The sequence below is a fragment of the Spea bombifrons genome, chromosome 9 (genome assembly GCF_027358695.1).
Source record: "Spea bombifrons isolate aSpeBom1 chromosome 9, aSpeBom1.2.pri, whole genome shotgun sequence".
NCBI classification, from domain to species: domain Eukaryota; kingdom Metazoa; phylum Chordata; class Amphibia; order Anura; family Pelobatidae; genus Spea; species Spea bombifrons.
In genome coordinates, this window is record NC_071095.1 from 19,204,318 (window position 1) to 19,228,693 (window position 24,376).

Below are 24,376 nucleotides of genomic sequence, written 5' to 3' on the forward strand. Positions count from 1 at the left end.
AGCACATATGCCTGCTTTGTCTGTATGGTCATCTTTATTTGACCACCGCTGGCCCTTTTTGTGTCTTTTACGTGTCTTCTGCGATCTAGGGCTGGCATTAAAGTGAATTGTTCTGCAACTTTCCATCACTAGATGGTGCTCAACAACAAGTTAATTTCCACTCGCATGGACTACGAGGGTCTCCAAGCTACGTTGGGTGGTAATTGTAGCGGTGGAGTTTTCATGGCGTCTTAAGACTGATCTGCTGTTTCATTTCGGCAGTTTTTTTATATTGTGTGTTTATGGCGTGAATGTGACGTTTGAGTCTACGATGACTGCTACTTCTGGCTTTTGCTCTGGCAGGTTTCCCGTTCGGGGGTGAATCCACCGTCCCCATCTCCCTGGAGGCAGATGCCGGGTCCGTTCATCTTAGTACCGACGAGCCTGAAGTTGTAAGTCTTACAACGCTCCACATCGACTCTGAAAATAGCAGTCTTAACCAGCAGGCCCTGTGTGCAGAATCGTTGCTTGTTGCAGGTATTGAGAATTAAATCTCGGGCTCATTGTTTTCATAAGTGCACATCAGGCCCCATGCTTATCAATAGTTGCTCATAGTGTTGGGAAGCCCTTGTATTGTAAAGAATTATGGTTGTTATGCAATGTATGTGTGTATATGTAGATAGATCGTAAAGGTAAATGGACTTAGGACTTACCACTTCTCCAAACATTGTTTCTCTCCTCTTCAGGTTCTGAAAACGCTTCTCCTGCCATATCCGCTCATGGCTCGCGGTCTCAGACCCCGTCTCCTGCTGCTCTGAGCGCCGATCAAGGAGAGCTTCCGGAAAAGCTTCAACATTCAGTCCTCCAAACACCGGATGATCTTGGTAAATGGCATCTTACCGAACCCAACTGATAACTTGTTCTCGCTCTGATTTCAGGACTTGAGAAAAGTTCCATAAAGGTTCCTAATCAATCAGAAATAATTTGAGTGATTATTCCCTGCTGTGTAAACCTATAGTTTAACGGCACAATAATTAAGATGCAAAGTCCATAAAATGATTAAGTCCAACCGCCGTAAATTTTTTCTTTTGACCAGAGCTCTGTGATTTCCCATTGGAAAGCTGCAGCGTCATGGCTGGCGGGACTCTCACCGGATGGCACGCAGATGTTTCAACGGTCATGTGGAGACGAATGCTTGGAATTTTGGGAGATGTCAATAACATCGCAAACCCAGAGATCCACGCTCAAGTCTTTGATTATCTCTGTGAGCTGTGGCAGAACTTGGCAAAGGTACTCTTTGCTTTATTAAAGATATGATCAATGAAATAAAAAAGGCTTATGGGTTTGAGATATGTTTGATGCCTTCCGCAGATACGAGACAATTTGGGGATATCTCTGGATAATCAGTCTTCTCCACCACCTCCCGTGCTCATTCCACCTCTTAGGATTCTTACTCCCTGGCTCTTTAAGGTACGTCTAGGTCTCGTGTTCAAATGAAGTAGCGCTTGTATATCTGTAGGCGTGAAGCGACGGTACAGCCTATTTCTCTGTTTATAGAATCAGAGTTTGACAGCAGATCAGACCCCCTCGGCCCATCTAGTAAGAAATGTTACTGGGATTCTAAACAGGAATCTAGATAGACCTTTAAAGGAGCAGTCCTTAATCATTTTGGGTGAAGTAACTGCTCCATTTGCAGCTGTTTAGCAGCGGCCATCCCCGCAGAAGTCCTAAGCCCTGCTACTTGATTACTCATGTGCCATCATGTCGTTTAAGGGGGGTTCGATATGCTTTTAATATTTTATCATTGTCGCATTTCGAACTGCAGGTTTTTATAGTGTTTGTTTGAGAATGTGAATACACCTTTTAGGCCACGATGCTGCCAGACAAGTACAAGCAGGGGAAGCTCCATGCTTACAAACTGATCTGTAAGATCATGAAGCGGAGGCAAGATGTGTCGCCGAACCGGGACTTCTTAACACATTTCTTTAATATAATGCACTGTGGACTGCTTCACACAGACCAGGTATTATTTATTATTATTATTATGGGTGTCCTTTGTGTCTTTGGAACAACATGATTCTAGTAATGTGCCTACGTACATAGCAGCTCTCCATGGTCCTAGGGCAGGACATTGGGGGAGCGTGCAGTGCCCTCCACAATGGATGTATCATACGCAATACAACATGCAAGAGCGTTTGATACATTTGTGGTGTGACCCTAAGAAGATGAACTACGCATTTACGTTCGTTTGCCCAGCACTGTGATACAAACCACTATGCATTTCTATGCAGTCTGGCATCTTCAAATTATTCTTGTGTAAACCTAGACATCCCTTACATTATGGGTAACATTTATTATTCTTTCAAAGCGTAGAAATCTAGGATTTTGAACGTGGAACCCTCCTGTGAGCGCATGCAGCTTTAATTGTGTGTGCACTGTTAGATGTGACTGCTGGCAGTCCGAGAATTAGAAAGTGGAATTTTATCTTCTGGTGGTTCTGCCTTGCTAAACGTCAAGTTTATACTTTATTTTCTCAATAATCAAAATGCAAGCAAGCTACTTTAATTGTGTGCTGTATTAACCCACAAAAGCAAGAATGGACCCTTCAAACACAGCATCGTTCCTGAAAGATATTGATTAGGGATGTAGAACTAATGTTAGTACTATAGCCGCCATCGTTCTTATTTTAGTGTTCCATTGCAACGGGAACTCTTATGCTTACCTCTTATAGTGTAAAATAGATGGTTTTCTTAGTCAGTTACTGCATGTTTTATCGTTACAGGACATCGTGAACACCATCATCAAACACTGTTCGCCACAGTTTTTCTCCTTGGGGCTCCCAGGGGCGACCCTTCTGATCATGGACTTTATTGTAGCAGCCGGGAGAGTTGCTGCCTCGCCGTCTCTCAATGTAAGGTTGTCTGAACCTGGAATTCCGCTGTTGTAGTGGAATGTTTAGGACCCAATGGTCAAATTGGGATTAGATCGGTTGGGCCACAAAGGTACTTCTGTATTTGTGATCCTACAGCCAGAAAGTCCATTATCACAGCCGTGTGTATATATAAATATAATTTTATAAATTTCCTAAAATACAGTAGGTGCCCTATTGCTGCCTATTTGTAGCCCTGTTAAGATGGCAGGCTTCCTCTTTACGGCATAACGGTTAGCTCTTGCTGAATTATATCAATAGGTTAAAATGTCCGCAACCGTAACATGAAAGTAAATCTAATAGTCCAGGTCATACAGGTTATTCTAGTTCAAGGGGAGGGAAATGGCGTATATTTTCTTGGTGTGGCTGAGCTGAAGTCACCCCTTTTGTCAGAAAAGACAATAGTTAAAGCATTTCTTGGTAAAGAACACAACCCGGTTTTCTCATTCTTGGTGACAGGCTCCTCGTGTAGAAGCCCAAGTTCTCCTGGGATCTCTCGTCTGCTTTCCAAACCTCTACGAGGAGCTCCCAGCTCTGCACCCCAGCAGCTCTGACATCGTAATGTCGCAGTTCACAGACGTCAAGGTCAGCTTTTACTCTTAAAACGAGCAACAATGCTGTCTGTCTTCCCTACGTGTTGCTATAACCCTACTTACCCTTTACATTTAGGAACTTATCATCAAAACTGTGTTACGTTCTGCTAGGGAAGAACCATCCGGACCTGCGAGGTAAACCAAAAAACAACAACACTTTACAATACTTTGTGGTTCCTGTTGAGGATTAGATGTTTAATGACATTTATTTTTTGCAGGTGTGTAGCACTTTGTAGTTTAGGAATCTGGATGTGCGAAGAGCTTGTTAACCAAACCCACCACCCACAGATCAAGGAAGCCCTAAATGTCATCTGCGTGTCTCTAAAGGTAAGAACTCAAGCATAGCGTCCACTCGAACTTATCGGTCCATAGAGATGTGATATCGAGAGTTGTGGCTTTAGACCTAGCGTCAGAATCGCCAACACTATTCGCTTGCCACCTCAATCAACCATTAGCCAAACTAATGCAGATGCTGGCCTTCCCCTTGAAAGTAGTTTTCCCCTTTTGTGATGGCGACTCTTGGAGCACCAAACAAAAAGCTGGTAATGGTTTAGCCACCGACCGCGGATGTATCGGTTACTGACGATATGTTTCTTCATTTCAGTTTCCCAATAAAGTGGTGGCCCAGGTGGCCTGCAGCGTCTTGAATGTTCTTGTTAACTACGTTAACGAACTGCAGATCTACCAGGCAGACTTTCCGTTGAAGATCATAGAGGTAGGCGGCATGTCACGGTGTCTGCGCCTTCATTACGTGAAAAGAAGGTGTTTATTAAAACTGTAATTAAAGATGACTCTCCAGTGTGATTGCTGCCATCATAACGCGCAATAAGTTACTCAGCGAGACGTTTAACTACTAGATACGACAGGAGTGGTCTATTGCTATGATTACCAGTCCCAGTTTCATAGACCCAACAACATCTTAAGTATTACCCGCTTAGTATAACTGTATTGCAATAGCAGCCAGGCGAGGATTATCCTTAAAACACCATTAACACGTAATCTCTCCTAGTATAGGAGTATGTCATGAACTATTCATCTGAAATATAAACCTAGCTATATGAACGATGCATGGTCCTGCTCGAGGAACATAGGTCATTTTCCTTTTGAATACTGTTTTTTTTTTTTTTTTTTTTTTTTTTTTTTTTTTTTTTGTCCCTTTTAAAGTAGAAACTATCTTTTGTAGTAAATGCATACAGTTTCATAATGTCATTTTTACTGGGTTCTGTATCTTTTGAGACACTCTTCTGCTGTCGTTTAACAAGTACAAATTTCTTTCCAGATCTTGCTAGCCACCGTGACGTACCTGCTCCCAACTGCCGAGGCTTCATCTTATGAGCAAGATAAACGGGTAGGGGGTTGAGAATTTTGGGGGGTATTCAGTATTGGGTGCTTGTCTCATGGGCCCGTTTGCATAGGTTGTAAGGAGACACTGTCTTTTCTCTGGGGTTGTCCTACACGTTTATCTGTGAGCTCCAACACATATGGTAACGTATAGCTCACGGGTCCTCTGCACTTCTGCTTTCTTACAGCTGGTGGTATCCCTGCTGCTCTCCTTGTTGGACTGGATGATGGCACTGCCCCTTCCCGTGTTACTGAAACCAATGCGCCACGCTGGGACAGAAAACCAAGGCAGAGAAAACTCCGTCTTAAACTGTGCATACAAGGTAGGAAATAAAACCAGCTTGTTTTGAGGTTTTCTTGGTAACTGCCTACCACATTAGCTTGTGTAAAAGTGTGTGAAACTTTTATAGTGTAGTCCCCGTGCTCTTTTACCATCTGGCACATAACTACTTGTGCCATTCTGCCTTATGATGTCATAATCACATGTATCAAAGCATTTTCTTTGTCTCATAATTCGCACACTGCATTGCCAGTATGTTTCAACACAGGTTTTTTTTATTTATTTTTTATTTTATTTTATTTGTGTATTTTGTTTTTGTTTTTTTTTTCTGTTCCTCACCATGAATGTCTATGGAGTGATCAGCAAAACAAGACCTCTAACGTGTGGTGGTGCTACTGGATTTTTAACAGATATTTATGTTTTTATTAAAGTGTTTCTCGTGTATTTATCCCTGTGATATCATTGCATAGACATCGACGTTGTCGGTGTGCGGAAGGTAATGGAATTTTCCTGCTAATTGCTCCACTTCTACCGCTTTGCACCAGAATTGCTCTATTCGCATAATCCCCACGGTGCTTTTTATTTAAAAATAATAATAGAGTGTAACTGATAAGCTGCAGCATTTGAAAAAGTGATTATCGAAGGATACCTCTTTTTTTTTTTTTATATATATTTTTTTTTTTGATGACGTGGTGCTAATAAGCACTGCGTGAAGTCAGATGAATTTGCAGTGCTAAGTGGAAATGGAAGATTTGGTTAGGTGTTAAAATATACCGCAAAGACAAAGCACCTGTCTCAATTACTTGGAAAAGAACAAATTATAGCACCTAAACCTGTAGTTGTATTTTAGAAAAAATGAAATGTATTGATAAGCGTGACCCACTATGATAAATGCTTATGTCTGTTACTTTCCCAAAACACTACATTTTTCACATCAATACAGTAGATTTACCTATGGAGCTATATTTACAGATTAAAATCATAGTAATATGTATCCAAACCCCACAGGAAAAGGGATAATTGACCCTGCTAGTTTATTGCTCCCCATTATGATGTATCTGTCCTATTTTTAATCTGATGACGATGGTTCAGGCAGCCTTTGTATGTTTGCGGGCAGGTGAGTTAAAGAATAAGTAAATAAAACTTGGGTGTTTTAAGATGGCATTAAATGCAGACTTAGTTCAGAGAGCTCTGTGTTCCATTTTTGCTATGAATAAAAAGACTTCTCTGTTGGTGGATCACGGTTTCTAGCTCATGGTAGTTGGATACAGTAACAGTTCTTGGGGTCACTTGCTTTTATAACCCCATATTCCGTCCTTCCATACACTAGGTCCTTCACAACTGTGTCTATGGCTCCCAACATTTCAACAATCCAAGGTACTTCCCTATGAGTCTTTCTGATCTGGCATCCGAAGACTACGATCCCTTCATGCAACTGGAATGCTTGAAGGAACCAGAACCGCTGCATTCCCCGGATTCAGAGCGTTCCACCAAACTACAACCGGTTACTGAGGGTACGTACCAAATATTTTTGCATTTGGTTTTATTGTCTGGGTTATTGGTCAAGGGACGTGTCTACAAAACCCCGTTTAACTCCCAGGCTGGCGCCCAAGGTTTGCCCCTTGGCTTCCAAATTTTCTTTATTCTCAGCTTTCTCTCAGTATTGGGAAATGGTGTCATGGTAATAAAAAAAAAAATAAAAAAAAAATAAAATGGGAATACAGTTCCCGTGGAGAGACTTTTGTAGGTAGAAGTTAAAATCAGTTGTGAAAAGTCTTAAAGTACATGCGTTGGTGCGTTCAAAACCATAATTGAAACGTAGAACCACAAAAACATTGTGCTTTTATTTTAAGAAATATGATTTTTTTTGCTCGTAAGGGACGTGTTTTTTTTTTTTGTTTTTTGTTTTTTTTTTAAAGTTTATTTACAAAGCTGCCACTATTGGGATTATTTACGTGGCTTGAAGTGGTCTTCTAGACTAAGCCCGTGATCACTTGGCACGCGTCCAAAAAGGCCTTAATCTTGAAATTCTTATAACCTCAAACTGGAAAGCCAAGTAGTCCTCTGAGTAGACAGGTGCAGGCAAAGAGCGTGAGGCTTCATAAAGTACTTTGTGCTAAAAGGTACTTGCGTCGTCACTTTAAGACCACTGGCCGCTTCATCTCCAGTCTGGCTCTGGTATAACCTACGCTAACATTTTTCTTACTAAAGCAAGGCTTGCCTGGTATGTATCTTTTGTGGAATATCCTTTTTGGGAAAAGTAAAGAACTACACTTCCTTCATTGGTACCCCATTTCCTTGGTTGGTGTACCCCCTTTCCTTCCAAAGCCAAGCTTCTTTTTCTGTGTACAATCCCTCTTCGTTAATAAATTCTAAATGACATTTTTCTTTTTAGACAAACTAGGTTGGCCCGTTCTGCCTCTTAAGCCCACAGTCCCCTTTTTCTTCACCGGTGCCAGTAAAAAATATCGAGTGCCAAAAGAAACTTTTCTGTCCATAATTTAGGATTTTTCACACCAAAAAATAGAGGAGGGCTTCAAGCCAGGTTCCCTAATGGTAAAAACAGCAATTCTATTAACAGCCGTGGCACCAGTTGAAGGTTTCTCAGTGGGATGTCATACACAAATCATTTCATTTCTTGGATCAGCAAATAGATTGAAACCTCCATATGGTTCTCAATTCATCCGTGGGATTTAGCCTTGTTTAGTCTGCAGCTTCATTTCCTGGATTTTTAATATCTATAAGAAAAGAACGTAAGCTACTAGATGTATTTTCTTATTTATTGAATGCGTTAAGATTTATTGTGGTCATCATTACTTCATATATTTTTTTTTTTTTTAACTAGTTTAAAGTTTTACTTGTTATAAGAGGCTGAGTACTTATGTTGGGGGGGGGTTTCACGGCGTTGCCTTTTTAATGCTCTTGCCATCAAACCATAATTATATTCCCATCAAGGCTTTTTTGTATGAAGATTTGAGATTAAAGGAATTAAAGGTCTCTGCTCTTAAATATTTTTCGACTGAGTAGCACCCTAATCAGTCACAAATGTATGTTATTGCTTTATCACAAAGCCACTAACGACTGGTACTGAGTGGTGACGCTTCTTTTGTTGGAGTAAATGTTTACTTCCCAAACTATATCTTATTCTTGCCGTAGATGCCCAGTAGGCACTTAAAACATCCACTGGTTGTATTGTTGTGCATCTCCATCTAGGCGCATGGCCCTGTTGAGTCTCTAGGGATGGCGCATGGCCCTGTTGAGTCTCTAGGGATGGCGCATGGCCCTGTTGAGTCACTAGGGATGGCGCATGGCCCTGTTGAGTCTCTAGGGATGGCGCATGGCCCTGTTGAGTCTCTAGGGATGGCGCATGGCCCTGTTGAGTCTCTAGGGATGGCGCATGGCCCTGTTGAGTCTCTAGGGATGGCGCATGGCCCTGTTGAGTCTCTAGGGATGGCGCATGGCCCTGTTGAGTCACTAGGGATGGCGCATGGCCAAACATTGTGTAGAAGACGGGCTTCATTACTTGGGTTTCCTCTAATACCTTAGTATATAGGTACAGCCAAGCTCACTGTCTGCCATATGTGTTTTGGACGGCTTCATGGCCAGCCGGACGTGGCGGCTAAACATGACGCACAATGAACGTTTGACTTCAGTCTGCTTTGGTACTCGTGATATGAAGGGGCTGTCACAATAGAAGCGCAAAAAAAAAAGAAATCATTCTAATTTGCCTTTAATACGAATAGAAGTATAGTGTTTATTTGGCAGATAAGACGGATGTGGAAATTTATTTTTTTTTCTCTGTTAAATGATGACTGTCCTTATTAGCGCAATCTACTCATCCGTAGGCCAGGCTGGATCTATTCTCACGTAATTACATTTTCACCTTTCGCTATTATCCGAGGCTAGCATTTGGGACTCTTGTAACAATTAGTTTCATGCGTATTCTTTTCCAGCAGGACGGACAGCGGGCTTTCTGCGGCTGTGGAGCCTCTCAGTGGGCCGTAATGAGCTGTAATTACTGGGTTTGCAGCAGAATGCGTGAGTGTTTGTTTAAAACTGAATAGCCGGGTCTGAATAGGTTTCTATTAAGTGAATAGGAGCTGCAGAAAGCTGCATCATCAAAGATATATCTCCGAGATAGCGTTTCCCTTGCGCCTCTCTGTAAATAATTTTTGCCGCGAGTCTCCCTCTTTTCCATCTTTCGATATATAAGTTTATGTATGATTTTCTGCCGGTTTAACGTTGCACAGAATTATACGTTCTATAAGTTAAGTGCTTTTTGTTAGTCCCGGGTTTTCGGTATGATCAGCGGTATCGCAAGGATGTGAACTATGTTGACGACGCAATGTGCTTTATCCTGCTTTTACGTGTTTAAGGTATGGAAACGGTTTAATGTTCTTCTTTAATATAGTGATATCCAAGCATCTCCATAGGCGCCGTTATACGTGGTCATTTTCCCAAAGCTGTTTATCGGTCTACTTAGTTGCCTCCATGATTGTGTCGCTACAAGATGTTTTGTCTGATGGTCAGACAAAACCCCCAGGGGTCTTATATAAAGATGCCGTATGTCAAAATATATATATATCTATAGAAATATATATATATATAGAAATATCTATATAGAAATATCTATATAGAAATATCATCTATATCTATATAGATATATCTATATCTATATATCTATATATCTATATCTATATATATATATATATATCTATATATATATATATATATATATCTATATATATTAAAGGGTCTTCCCAACCTCCATTCTCCTCACTGTCTACAAAAGCAGGGGCCACAGGACGGTATGCAAAAACCAGGACACTCTCGGCATTAAACACACGTAAATAACCATTGTACGTCAAAATAGTTCTCCATACGTTGAAACACAACACTTTGGGTCTGTAACGATGATCGAGATCCTGACTCCCAGTAACTATTTGGGGGGCTGTTTATTTATTTAAAGGTGTTTATTTTTTTTTTTGTTCTTGGGGAGATGTTTTCACTTTGCTTATATATCTTCTGAAATTTTGCTAATCAGACTTTCCATCAGTTTGCATAAAAGTCACGCCATCCCGGCTTTAATTAAAGCAAAGTGATAATAATTGCACACGTACGTCCGAAGCCTTTTCTAATATCGCTGCTGCCCCGGGCCTCGGCTCCCAAATAAAGATGAATTGTGAGCTCACTTCCAAATGCATTGTTTAATTATTGGTTGTCGGACAAGAGCGGTATATTGGCTGAAAAGGATGGCTTTGATATTCTGGGCTTAATTTGAACATCATTCTCTGACTTGTTTTTCCCGGTGACCTGTGCTTAAACCCTGACCGGTCACGCTTCTTTTCTCCATTGTGCTTAAAAGCCTTGTAAGCACAATTGGTTAATCTTGGTGTGGCCTCTAAATGGGAATGGCCACCTTTCCGACTATCCTTGATCATGTTTCGTAACCTAAACACATGACACGCTATAAAATCAGTGCCGTATTTTGGCTGGGTGCTGCCCTTGGTCTCGACCATCCGCTTGCCACTGATTTTTCTCCTTGGCTGCCTTCCTTTATGACAGGCTTCAGCGTATGACATCATATCTCATCACACACTGCATTTAAAGGTGTGCGTAGTAGTTGTACTATGGTGCATGTGCTGGCTAGGCACAGGGCTCCAGAGTGGGCTAGTTATAAAGGAGCAGGGCAATCTGCCCCCCCCCCGGTTATACAGCAAAGAGGCTACCGCCCCCCTAGGCTGACGGTATGATGTAATACACCTCTGTACAAGATATTTGTCTTGTATATTAGTCATGGTTTTCGTAGCTGGATTAACAGTTTGAAACGGTTTGTTTCTGGAGGATATACATTTTATAACATCGGATATGATCAAAATGCTGTCGTTTTTGGCACAAAACTATAACAAAACAAAAACCCGTAAAAACTACGCCCGACGTCGGCAGAGTATGTGGATTGAATTATTTATCCTAGATGTGACCGTTCAGATATCGGAGCTACTGTAATAGTAATGTTAGATCAAAATTTACTCAAGTTTTAGATTTTTCATGTTCATTCAAAAGCAATAGAATGGGATGCTTGTGGAAAGAAGATTAAGGAATTCCTTTTGTAGCCAATCGTAACAAAATAAGTTAGATAATAAACACTTAAATCTTTTGTTTCCATATAAGTAGAATTGGTAACATTGTAAAAAAAAAAAATTGTAACTTTTTTAATGTTTGTTTTTTTTCTTCTGAAAGTCTAATATTTTGGTAATACTCCAATATGTTAGTAACCTTCATTTTTTTTTTTTTATCCTGTTCCTGTCTTTAACCGTGATGACGTGGTTGCACAGTATACTGTAATTTCAGACATGATTGTGTGGGCAGAGAGAAGATATCGCCCCCGCAGACTGCGGCGTTTTATATCAAAGTGGAGAATGGCATTCGGGATCTTTAATGAATACACATTTTATCTTCTCAGTGAAAACGCCCAAGCAACAGGGTCTCATTCCAGTCGCCGCACGAACGGTCATCACACATCTCGTGAACCACCTGGGCCACTATCCAATGAGCGGAGATCCTGCCATGCTGACCAGTCAGATTTGCGAGAACCACGATAACCCATACAGCGATAGTTCTGACCTCTCCCCGCAGCTCTTCCACAGCCCAAACCTGCAATTCTTTGTTCTCAATAACACCACGCTGGTGTCATGCCTACAGATCCAAGCAGACGAGCAAGTGCCTCCTGGTGAGGAGCTCTCTTCTGCCAACTCCACGGTTCGCATCATTTTGAGGGACCTTTCTGGCAAATACAGCTGGGATTCTAATATTCTTTATGGACCTGCGCTACCATTTTCTGGGCAAATGTCTCAGCAGTCTTCCCTTTTTCCTACCATCCCTCCTCCTTGTCTTACGCAAGAGGAAGAACATACGTCGACCCAGAGAGAGACTGAGGAACATTCCTCGCTCCAGCCAAGGAGGAGAGGCAGGGAGTCTCTGCCCCTATGGGACAGTTTAGCAGATGAGGAAGATGCCCTAGACTGCCTTTTGCAGTATCTGGGAGCTACCGGCCCAGAGTGCCTTCAAAGAGCTGGAGTCCCTCTCAATGTTCCCTCACCACCACCTACTTGCTTCTCTGAGAAGCTAGAGAACGAGGTCAGCAACGCCATCTTGAAGCAGAGTGCCGAGGAGAAGGAATTTGTGGAGAAACACTGCGGTAACCTCCACATGAGAGCGATGCCCCAAGAGGAGCCAGCTAACCAAAAACCCCAGTCTGCCTTCTACTACGCCCGGCTACTGCTCAGCATCCTTGGCATGAATTCCTGGGAAAAGAGGTAAAAGCTGCGATTTCGTAAAGAAAACTCACAGGAGCGTTAACGTATTTAAGGTCACTGCGCATCAAAAGGGGCAAATATGGGAAATAGTTGTAAATGACTGCTACACATTTAGAAAATTTAGACATGACACAATTTTCTTCACTACGCGGTGATGTCATAGAAATGTAAAGCAGCCTCACTAGAACTTGAATTCTGAAGAAAAGCGTGCAGAAACAAGGGTGTGGGAAATGTTTTTCAATCCTGAGGTCTAGGCGAGCGTTAGTTTAATGGGTAATGGGAAAAAAGATTATTCTAGAGTATCGGCTGGATAAATAAATGTGCTCCGCTTTCCAGGAGAAACTTTCATCTTTTGAAGAAGAACGAGAAGCTTCTTCGGGAACTGAGGAACTTGGACTCCAGGCAGTGGTAAGAACAGCAACTCTCTAATTGTCCATAAGTAGACCATGCAGCATTTATTACTGTATTTAATTTATATCACTGATTTATATAAATATGAAATTGTCTGCCCTGCCCAAACACCACACTGAGCTCATTCATAATGGCAAAGCTAATGAAGTCCTGTGGCCTCCTGCGATAAAGCAACCCTTTTCTGACTCAACAGCCATCGAATGACTCCTGTCCATCCACCTTTGTTATAAACTTAACTCTCTCCTTTAAACCAGATGTATCCCTCGTCTTCCCTGGAGGAAAGATGTGCCTTAGCTTCATATTCAACATCAAATTTAGGTTGCTAACCATTGCAATCTAAAACAAAGTGTTCAAGCTATAGGTAGCATTGATACCTATAGTCAGGACCCTGACCCTGCAGTCAGTTTTGCTTTGTATCCTATTTCCATAGTCAACCCGCATTCTCTCTAAAGGTCTCCCTTTTCTGCCGCTTCCCTTTTTAGCCGTGAAACGCACAAAATTGCAGTATTCTACGTTGCGGATGGCCAGGAGGACAAGCAGTCGATCCTGTCAAACACTGGTGGGAGTCAAGACTACGAGGACTTTGTGACTGGTCTTGGATGGGAGGTACGAATGCTCGCTGTGTAGGGTTTCGTTGAAAACGACAGCGCCTTGCAAATGTATTCAATCCCCTAAACAAAGGAGAAAAAAAGTCAACCCCCCCTCTCTTTTTGCTTTTGGCCCTCTACGTGTTTGAGAGGAACGCCGATATGATGTCATATATCAGCAGTCTGTGCTCTAGAAGTTCCACGTTTATGTAGATGAAAGAAATTATCGAACAAGATTTCTTTTATTTTATTGATACATTTTATCCATTTTAATAGATGGTTTACTAAAGAAGTTTGCACTCTTACAAGAATTTTAAATGTTCCCCTTTCATACTTCTGTTAGAAAAGCGATCTGATTTAAAGTGATGTAATATCTTCTTCTCTTGGGAAGCTTTGTATTTTTAACACCGCCGTTTTTTTGCCATCCGTCCATCGTTTCTTCCAATTATTTTTTCTGGAAGGTGTGATGGTCTTACACATCCCCATGAAAAGAGGATGAGCCCCTGAAGAGAAGTACACTGTTTGACCAGCAGCCATCAAAGGAAATAACAAAATGTGACAAGTATTTTTTGGAATACAAGACACACTTTTAGAAGGAAAACAATGGTGAAAAGACTTAAAAGCCAGATATTTAGGTTTGATTATAAAATTGTCTGTCGATCTTTCTTTCCAGTAAATGCGGAACCGAATGCATACAGTGAATATTATTCCACGCGCATGAAAGACTCTGTGTATGTTTTATGCAGGTGAATCTGGCCAATCACTGTGGGTTTCTAGGAGGACTTCAGCGAAATAAGAGTACCGGGCATAGCACGCCATACTTTGCCACGTCCAATGTGGAAGTTATGTTTCACGTCTCGACGCGGATGCTTTCGGACTCGGATGACTGCTTAACGAAGAAGGTAAGCAGCGGAACGCTTTCTTTCGCATGGCGGAAGATGTCTGCTCGATAGTCCTGCTCAGTCTGTAGTTACGGATCACAGTTGTGTGTACGAGGGTTGTCAAGCTTGATCATGATATACAAATAAAAAGAAAAAAAAGCCCTGCATATCCCTCCTTGAAAGGAATTGTTAAATGTCATGTTTATATTCTTTTTCACAAGATAATCGCAGGTAACCAGTTGATGAGCTAAAATGTTCCCATATGCTAAAGCTACTTGCTATAATAAGCTGGGTATCTTTGGCTGTATGCCTGCATAAGTATGTTACTGGTGATACATTCCATGTAAAGGCTAACAAGCTAAGGTCTTTGGTCTCCTGACCTTGTTAACGGTGCATGCTCAGAGATTAAGCTGCCCCCCCAGGTCCTCTATACATGGATCGTCAAAGGTGTTAATCCACTCGGCGGAAACAATTATGAGCACGGACTGGAAAGCTGGGGGTTTGCAAGAAGTGGGAGCTTCTAATTAAATTCTAAAGAATTGAGTACCGGTTAAGGTCCTCACAACGGACGTGTATCCGGCCTTCTGGATCGTAATAGTTAAATAGTTGGCAGATACCACTTTATAATTGCATTCCCCCAAGCCACTGTATTTTGAGGTCCAGCGTGTAGTAGATGCCATCTAAGAAGGCACATTTTTGGGTGAAAAGTAGCCATTATGAAGTAGGAATATTTGAAACGGTTCATGGTTTTAGAGTCAAGACGTATCCGTCACGCCGCTGCCGGTGGCTTTCGGATCTGGGTTGGGTTTGCCGGTAACTCTCTAAACCGGTACGAAAAGCAGAGCATAGATTTTAAGGGTAATGAATGCGAGGGGTCAATGAAAAAGGAAAAGTAACTTGTTGAAAAATGGAGGGGGGGGACACAAAATTATGTATTACGAGCCACTCCATTGGCTGGAAATATTAGAACAATCAGAGATGGATTAGTACTGTGAAGAATAGGGGGAAAAATGCATAATGGATTCGCTTACCAATGGTATGACTTAAAGGTAATAACCGTATCAATGCTCATCGTAAACTGAATACTTCCAAAACCTGCATAGAGAAAAATATTTGTCCCGGAGATTTACGCGGTCTCAGTTTATAGATATGTGGGGCTCTTCTGTCGCGTCCTGCTTAGCAGGGTGTCCAGGGACCTGTATTTCTGGCAGGCACATTACTTATCGTAGATTAAAACATTATTGCATCAGAAAAAAAACCATCCAAGCTCTCCTACAGATCTCGTTATTTCGCATTTCTCCTGCATTCAGCCGGTATAAGGTCTGACATGATAAGGTCCATCGCGGGCGCCAGTGATGGAGGATGATGTTTAACAGCTGGACGTACGGAAGTTAATGCCCCCGGGGCTGCATTTCAAGGGACAAAATACCATTTGAACCGTTTTAATGTTAGCATGCGGCTGAGAAGTAAATTCCATTAGCTCAGGAGAAATTCTGAAAACCACCGCCAATGTTTTGTTTTTTTTAAAAATAAAATAAAAAAAAAATGGATTCAATTGAAACGTCTGAAATATGCCCATTTCCGTATAAAAATAATTACACAAGAGGTTTCAGAGTTTGAGTAAAACATATAGTTTGGAGGGAACATGAGAGAGGGGATGTGATGTATAAATACCTACAGATGTGTTACAATCGATTAATAAAACTTTTTTCACCAGATTATCTTTTTTTTTCTCCTCCTATTTTCTAAAGCTTCGCCATCTTGGCAATGACGAAGTGCATATAGTTTGGTCGGAGCACAGTCGGGAGTATCGCCGTGGCATCATTCCAACTGAATTTGGGGACGTTCTACTGGTTATTTACCCCATGAAGAATCACATGTTCAGCATCCAGATTATGAAGAAGCCAGAAGTAAGTCATATACTTGGTCATCGTTTTTCTGATAGGATTTCTCTTATTCTCTATTAATTATTCAAAGTAACAGCTCGGCCTATTATAATCCGTATTATCAATGGTCGTTTTTAATATCCTGTGTGTTCTACTAGTCTAGGAAACTGATACAACACAGGCTCATGTCTGATTTTGAAAGTATTTTATATGGAGGATTACTAACGGTGTTGTGATGTCTTTAACTCCGTGAAATTTAGTGTCATTGACTTCTCGTGTTTTTAGTGAAGTCCTACTGGATTATGACATCACAACCATCTCGCATGGTGTAACACACCAACGTGCTAACCTTCTCTTTGTACTGCTCAGGTTCCGTTTTTCGGACCTCTCTTCGATGGAGCCATCGTGAACGGTAAAATCCTGCCAGGTCTGGTTCGTGCGACAGCCATCAATGCCAGCCGAGCGCTTAAGTCTCTCATCCCGCTGTACCAGAACTTGTATCCTTTCTCGGGTGAGGCAGGTCTTATTGGGTTTTCACCTGCTGGAAGGAAAAAAATATAAAACTTTTCTTTATTATTTAAGTCCACATAGTCTGTTACTGTTAAAGTAAATAAGAGAGTGGTTTTATCGCAGGAGCTAACAATTGGTGCTCTCCAAATTAATCACGTAATTAAAAACCGTTGAAACATACCTTATCTTCAGACTTTGTGGATTTCCAATGTAGATAATCGTGTGAGGTTTGTTCTGCAGTCCCTATACACTCCTCATAGAGGTTGGTTGCTATAGCATTGCAAACGACAAATGTCTTCGAAAAGTGATCCGATTTAAGGGATTGATGATCGTCTGATGGCTTTCCTAAGCTGTGTTTTGGAAGCACAATACATAGTGCCCGCGATACCTTTTATTCTAAAGGAGCTTACCTACACCTGGAGACGTCGCATGGAATACGTACGGTATGTTTAAAAAGTATTCTAACCCCAGGTGAGAATCTGCGACCGATGTCTTGATATTCCAGGTATGAAGAACAGCTTTGTTTTTATGGTCTCGTATCTTGTAATACAAATGCTCTGGTGTTCAGTTTGCGGGTGAGCTTTCATCTTTGAAGTCGTCTTTGCTTGCGGTGATACACCGTACTCTAGCTATGTTCTATGTGTTTATGTTTTGTTGTACTGACCTGTAGTTGCTGGCAGCGAGATCCATCATGCACATGGCATCGGACTCCGGGAAATGCTTATGGTCTCGTGCTTTTATTCTGGTTTCTTTCATAACATCATAACAATCCAAATGATTATGGAGTGTTAGAGTAGTATGGAATTATGGAACATTAGTCTGGAGTAATATCATAACTCTTATGTGGCCAAAAGTAGCTGAATTCACCCGTTTTTCCCCTCTTCCTAGTTCCGCTATCTGCATCGGGGATACATGCATTACTGGGGGGGAAATGAATGGATTGCATTAATACTTGGGTAATTAATCTTGAGTATACTGCACCTTGGCGAATCATGAGTGCAGCTTCGGTTCCTGGACATAGAAAATAGTCTTTTGTAGAACACAGGAATCTTGTGATAATGCCCGTCTGAAATAATAATAATAAGCCAGGAACTGCTTTAAAAATAAAAATAAAGAAAAAATACACGAGGATAATTGTCCTCAGATACTCCTCTCTCTTTATGGTTTTCCATCTCTCTTTAAGCATGCATCGTAAGGTGGTTTTAAGTGGACATTCAACTAGCCAGTGGTAGGGAAAAAAAATGTTGCCAGCCTTGTTCCTAGCAATGTAGGGCTTTAACAAATGGGTTTTTGTTCTACTGTGCGAAATAGGCCGTTTATTGATCGCTAGTTGCGTCTCGGATCAATCAGGCAGAATTACAGCAATCTGTCTCTATCGCTGCCCGTGGCTCTGGCTCCGAGGTCTCTCGCCCTCCCCTTTCTTGTCCTTCTCATCGAGAGGGTGCCAGCTTTTCCAAACCTTTAAGCCGCTGCATTTTGTCCTCCGTGCCGACTTTTAATAGCTGCCTCCTCCAATTACACGGCGAAAGTACAACCGGCAGCCGCGTAGGGGAACAATGGCTGCTTTCTGAACCGGTAGAAGAAGCTACGGCGTCGGCCAGCGATGTATTACTTACCTGTTGATAGTTAGCTATTTTTTCCAGGGGTGGTTTCTTTAAAAGCCTCGTAATTTAGCTGTTGGGTTTAACCCTTGAGAAGTCTGGTATGGAACGGGTGACACTTTGCATCCCCTTTAACTTTACTATACGATGCATCATTCGACCATAAGCACTATATAAACATTTATTTTACGTAATTTGTTTATTCGATACAGATCCGCTATCGAAAGGCTTCCTCGGAATTAACCCAAAAATCATCAGTCTACCATAGCCCGCCGGTCCGTCATAGAGAAGTCTTTCTGCCCTTATAACTATCCCTTTTTATGATGAATTCATCCCTGAAAGTTAATGAAGATATTCTGCCTTAATACAACTGGATAAACCCTTTAAATCGCCAAAGGAAGGTGGACAATTAAGTATAAGGTGGCCAGTGTGCATTTTTGCATTTAGTTTGTACCCTTAAAATTAACAAATTATATTTGTTATAACTTTTTTTTTATGTCTGACCACTTTTATGAAGGGTTGGATTTTTTTTTATTATTTTTTTTTAAAATAAAACTAAATAGAATATATGCTTCCTGCTTATTTTCCTATAACTTTGTGTGGGGTGGGGGGGAAATATATAAAAAAAAGACCCCAGAGAATGTTTTAGAAACCCTGTCCATTTTAATATGTTCGTTCAGTGTGTGTATGTCAGTCAACCCCTTAAATAAATATTTTATTTTTTTTATTTAGGTTTGTGTAATGGCTTTACATCTGTCTGGTGTTTAAAAGGTTAAATGTGCAGACATGGTGTTTAAAAGATTAAATGTGCAGACATGGACATTTGCCCTGACTGCTGTCTTATAAAGATTTCCGTCTTGATTTACATCTGGTGCAAACAATCAGACCACGCGGTGTCCCCACGCAAGCTTCCCATGTAGTTCTTGCTATGCCTTTCACGAAGACGTGCTCGGCTGTAGCGGCTGAGTCGGTCGCTTCCTTCTCGTAAGCCCTAGAGGATGGCCGTCCGCGTTGGCATATGTTACAGCCCGATAGCAGAGCTTGGCTTGGTCGTGTTGATGAAAGCCTAAATCTGGAGTCTTTTGTTCTTCCAGACACCAATCAGTGGCAGCGTGAGCTTCCTCTCAGTGGGAAAAGATGACCGCCAGCTTTCACAATAGCAGCATTGTGCGGAGAAAAATTTCTCAAAACAGCTTGACGGATCCTTTAAAAAAAAAAAAAAAAAAAAAAAAAAATGGGGGTTAGGGAATGGGAGGAATCTGTCGCTGCGCACCATCTGCGGGTTAGAACCCAGGATCTTCCACATACTAACAAAAATACTAACTTTCAATGATAGCCAAGATCATTTTTAGGGCCAAATATATATTTTGTATAGCGTGTGTTGTCCGCATTTTTGAGAGAACCTTCCCTGTCTTAAATGGAGATTATTTCTAAGGCTGTGTATCAGAAGCCAAGTCCTTCTTCTTCTTCCCCAAGGTCCGTTTCCAAGAAGGCAGCTAAAGCCCATCAAGCATTAAACGGACATATGGCGTAGTCTCGCAGGCTCAAAATATCGCCTGGGCTCGTACGAGAGAGCTCGGGATTAAATCCTTTTATTACAAAATAGATCGGGACAACAAGCGAATAATACAGACACCTCGATAATTTAGTGAAGGACAATGTGAAAAAATAAATGATATAATTTAGGTTACCGTCATGGAAATAATTTTGCTACCCTTTAATGAGTTGCCAGTAAACAAAATAAAGGTTTTATGATCGTTAAATAAGATTTTTCCATAAGATTGATTCTGAATAATTATTTTTAGATAATACGTTTTTTATTTTTTTTTACACTGCTAATTCGGGGGGGGGGGTTGTAAATACATCTTTTTCATAATGATAAAAATGACAGCATTCTCAAAAATGTAGTGTGAATGTTCACACTTCCAAGTTTTAGAATGTAATCCTAATTAGATTTATTTTTTAATTATCTAAAAAAGTTTCATAGCACAGTTTGATCTGATTTGTCTGCCTTCTGAGCTTTTTTGTCACCCTGCACAGCGACTCCAGCAGAAGGATTGATGAGTAGGAAAGCATTTCTTGAAAAAATTGTGTCATAACCTCACATTTTCTGAAGTGGCTTCTCTACATGGAACAAGACCTGCCAAAGATTATTATATAAATTGTCATAAAATGGCCATATTTTCCAATAAATGTTCAAATGTTTTCATTTTTTTCCATGGGGACCTTAGTGAAGGTGCTTCTTCTGTGGCTGTCACAGCTTTTATTAGTAGTAAAACCACTTATATTGTTGGGCTTCTTGTTAGATGTTTGTCAGTGTAAGTGTCTTGGAGATCTCTTGTTTAATTGTAAACCTCATAGAAGATGATGTGGCTGGGACAGCGTTATGTAATCCATCTGAATCAAAATGCTGGCTAAAACCACTCAAGCCCTTGGTCTCAATGTCTACAAACTTCTCCGTGAACTCCTGTTCTCCATGCGGATGCGCTTTCAGATCTCCTCAGATCAGTAAATGGTTAGTTCATGCTTAGAAACAACGGAAGGCAGCCTGCTTTGGTGCCCAGGATGTCCGTTCCATTGCGTTGGGTGAAAAAAGAGCAATGAATATCAGGACGCTCTATAGATATATATAGCCCCTGATGCCAATACGAACATGAATGGCTAATGTACTCATGGATCTTTTGCCTCCTTGAAGTATAGAATGTTACTATACTTTCAAAAACACAAGAAGAACCAAGAGTATCTCTTCCGGCTCTTAAGTGGGCCGATTGCTACAGTAAAAAGAGGTTTGCGTTGACTTAACGACGCATCTTCTCTAAGAAATGTTTTTACCAGCAAACCCAAAAGTATTTCTTCCTTAATTGTAAACGATAACTCATTGAAGACCATTTCTCCCTCTGCTATATAAATAAAGATTGTACTTCAGTATAGATTAATGGTACGATAACAGACCTTTGCTTCCAGAGCCTTGTCCAGCTGACCCCCCAGGGGCATATTGTGCATTAGGTTAAACTAATATCCTACTTATCCGAAAGATAGAGACGGCGTCTGACACAATATCTGGCTGTCGTTTGTCACAGCTCACTTTAAGTAATACAATCAAACATTCTGTGCGTTCATTACAATTACAGGATCAGATTGAACCTTAATTCAATTCCCCTATGCATTGATGCAGATACGCACTAAGTAATTCAGCTTGTGATGATGTACCTGTTTGGGGCGACCGCGTATAGGGGTTGTCTAGTTATATTTGACTTGTTGTTATATTGTTATCGTCGTTTGGTTATTTTACTAGCCCTTGCAATATTTGTTAAACCCTTCTGTAGGTCACAATGACACGTTCAGTCTGCTTCACATTCTACATGCAATTTATTACACTTGGAGCAGACAAGTGTCCCGTAATGAAGATGGTTTAGTGCCTGTATTTATGCACAGCATGACTACGGTACTAAAAAACTTTGCATGATGTCACGACCCGGAGCATTGACTGGTGGAGCTGGCAGAAGAATGGCTTCTAGTTTGTTTTGACAGGTATGGCCCGTTCATGACTGCATGTGACAGTTAACTTGTAGAACACATCACTTAGAATGCTGGAGTCTTAATAGAGATCCAGAGGTTCCATGCTTTGGTTTGAGTTTGAAGTTTTAAGTAAGCATTCGCAGGATAATTAGCGCACGTATTTATATACAACATGGTTACTGCCCAACACAAAAGGTTGCCTCATGTCCTGTCGTTGCGCATCGGCTGTGTAGAGTTGTTACTCCTTTGCTTGAGTAGATTTGGTCCATTGAGTTCATGACCGGTTGTCATGGTGGCAAAATTGTCTCGTAACACGCATTGTGGATGTGTTATGGAATACTGGAATATTCAAAGAGATTCAGAGGTTTGGCTTTGTGGAGCTTAATGTGTGAGCAGAGGCATCGGACCAACGTTTCACCACATTCCGTTTTTTCTTTAACAGTTTTGTCACCTAGACTGGTGTCTCTTAATCGCGGAGGTCACCGTGGTCGTTCTCCACTTCAAAACTTCAAAAGTAGCTTCGACGATAGAATTGAATGCAAAACATTCTAGTGGTCCTGATGATTAAAAAAAGTGGCCTGACTACCATAACGGTGTTGATTGCTATGGTGATAGGACCACTTAAAAATAATAAAATATATTTTTGCACCAGAATCAGTTTTCAGACTTTGTATGAAATAGAACAGATTTTCTTAGATATTTGGCGTTAGCGGCATACTTGGCAGCGTGTAAATCTAGATATAGCCTGGAAATTGTAACGTCCGGGTGATGTGAGCGTTTCCTCTGTAGGTCTCTTAATCTTTACGCCTATTGCACCTGCCTTTCTATTCTATTGTCAATTCTCCCCCCAAATCCCCCCCCCCCCGTGATTATATTTTATTCTGAATAGATGACCAAGTGACCATATGCCTTGTAATGGGTTTTTTTATTGGTAGGTTTTATAGTTTTTTTTTTTGTTTTGTTTTTTTACTCTGTGACAGAAAATGTTTGAAATCTGAGAAATAGGAAAGAACAGCGCAGTGATTAGGTTTTTAAGATGTTTTTGGATTTGCTTTTTTCCTCGTTAATTCTGAGATTTCTTCCAGACTCTGCCTGGAAAGGGCTCGTCGGATTTAATGCATCACTGCACATTTAACGCAGGATTTATATTTCGGGTGCATTACTTTGGCACCTCTTTAATAACGTCCGCCTGCGTCACGGCAGATGTCTTAATGTGGCCTCCGCCAGTGCAGCCATCGGCACCTGTTCTGGATTTCGAGTCATCTGGTAGCCTGTGGGATTTTTAAGGAGGCATACCAGGAGTCCTTGGATTACTAGCCATCGCGATTGTTACAAAGCGTTTGCACATCACCCTCGTGTTAACGCTGTTGTGCATATGTGACAAGCTAAGCCGCATGGGCGTAATTCAGAATATTTCCAGTTACGATTCCCGACCGGCAGTGACGTGGCCCAGGGGCCCCTTCGATGCAACCCTGGCCTTGAAGTTAACCAATAAACACTTATTTGTGGCCAGTAAATTCCTAGATTTTGCTGATAATGTAAAAGATTTATTTAAGGAAAGTTTTTTTTTTTTTTTTTTTTTTTTTTTTTTTTTTTTTTTTTTAGAAATCAAGGTCTTTTGGCCCGGAATTGCTGATTAAATAAGATGTACTCGTGTCAGCCGCGTCTTCTAGCCGCCCGACGTATATAAATGATGGAGAGGCCGTGCGATAATCTGGCATTTTCCTATTTGTGTGCTAGCTGTTTGCGCTAACACCCTGGCAGCTATGTAGTTTTGTGTTGATTTCTAGTGTGAAAGAGAGTAATCGATTGGCAGCGCCTCCTCGCCAGCATGCCTAGAGAGAGAAGTTAACACACCAGTGGGATTTTCTAAGGCCCACCTAGAACTAGCGCTTGTAATGTGCTAACAAGCTCATTTTTGTCCCCCTGGCTGCTTGCTTCTTCGCTTCCTCTCGAAGGAATAGCTTGGAACTTGAGCGAACTAGGCGTAATGAAAAGCACCGCGGGAGACAGAAACAAGTAGGGTTTTTTTTCTCCTCTTCTTCTTCATCGTCTTTCCCTTTTCAGCCAAATAGAAAATTAGTTTTGGTAACGCACAAAGGGCAGTGTTTCATGTACGAGGGAGACCGCTGTGAATCCGAGGATTCTATTAACGGCAGAGAAATCGGCAGCTGAGAATGGGCTCCTCTTTCAGCGCCTTCCTTGTCTACATAGTCTGGCGCACGCACCTCCAATCAAAAGATTAATATCTGCCATACAAAGAGCAACAAAAGTGCTGCCCCATCTTGACGTTTGCACCCCCCTCCCCGTTGACTCTTACGGGAACTGGCAAACTCAACAACTTGCACAAGAGTTCAACTTTTGCCCTGCCACCTAAACGATAAATATTTGACTTCATGTTTTCTCTCGATTATTATCTAGAATCTAATGCAGTCTGTAGTTTGAATGCGTGGATTGTGTGATTCTTACTGGTGCATTTAATGCGTATCTGAAATATTGAGATACGTTAAATAATAATAATGTATTGATTCTCCCAAGAAGTT

The 24,376-nt window shown here is 41.2% G+C and overlaps 1 protein-coding gene across 4 annotated transcripts in view; it reads left to right on the top strand.

The window, feature by feature from the left end:
* The window catches only part of RALGAPA1 (Ral GTPase activating protein catalytic subunit alpha 1), a 54,631-nt gene that overhangs the window by 24,825 nt on the left and 5,430 nt on the right, over positions 1-24,376 (top strand). For all 4 annotated transcript variants that reach the window (XM_053475649.1, XM_053475646.1, XM_053475648.1 and 1 more), the window contains 19 exons: positions 343-516; positions 726-863; positions 1,076-1,269; positions 1,351-1,449; positions 1,847-2,002; positions 2,762-2,890; positions 3,368-3,493; positions 3,578-3,636; positions 3,720-3,828; positions 4,106-4,216; positions 4,781-4,849; positions 5,031-5,165; positions 6,453-6,636; positions 11,586-12,438; positions 12,775-12,846; positions 13,332-13,455; positions 14,183-14,338; positions 16,069-16,227; positions 16,573-16,700. In XM_053475649.1, coding sequence (XP_053331624.1) covers positions 343-516; positions 726-863; positions 1,076-1,269; positions 1,351-1,449; positions 1,847-2,002; positions 2,762-2,890; positions 3,368-3,493; positions 3,578-3,636; positions 3,720-3,828; positions 4,106-4,216; positions 4,781-4,849; positions 5,031-5,165; positions 6,453-6,636; positions 11,586-12,438; positions 12,775-12,846; positions 13,332-13,455; positions 14,183-14,338; positions 16,069-16,227; positions 16,573-16,700 — 3,175 coding nt within the window. The remainder of the gene's footprint in view (positions 1-342; positions 517-725; positions 864-1,075; positions 1,270-1,350; positions 1,450-1,846; positions 2,003-2,761; positions 2,891-3,367; positions 3,494-3,577; positions 3,637-3,719; positions 3,829-4,105; positions 4,217-4,780; positions 4,850-5,030; positions 5,166-6,452; positions 6,637-11,585; positions 12,439-12,774; positions 12,847-13,331; positions 13,456-14,182; positions 14,339-16,068; positions 16,228-16,572; positions 16,701-24,376) is intronic.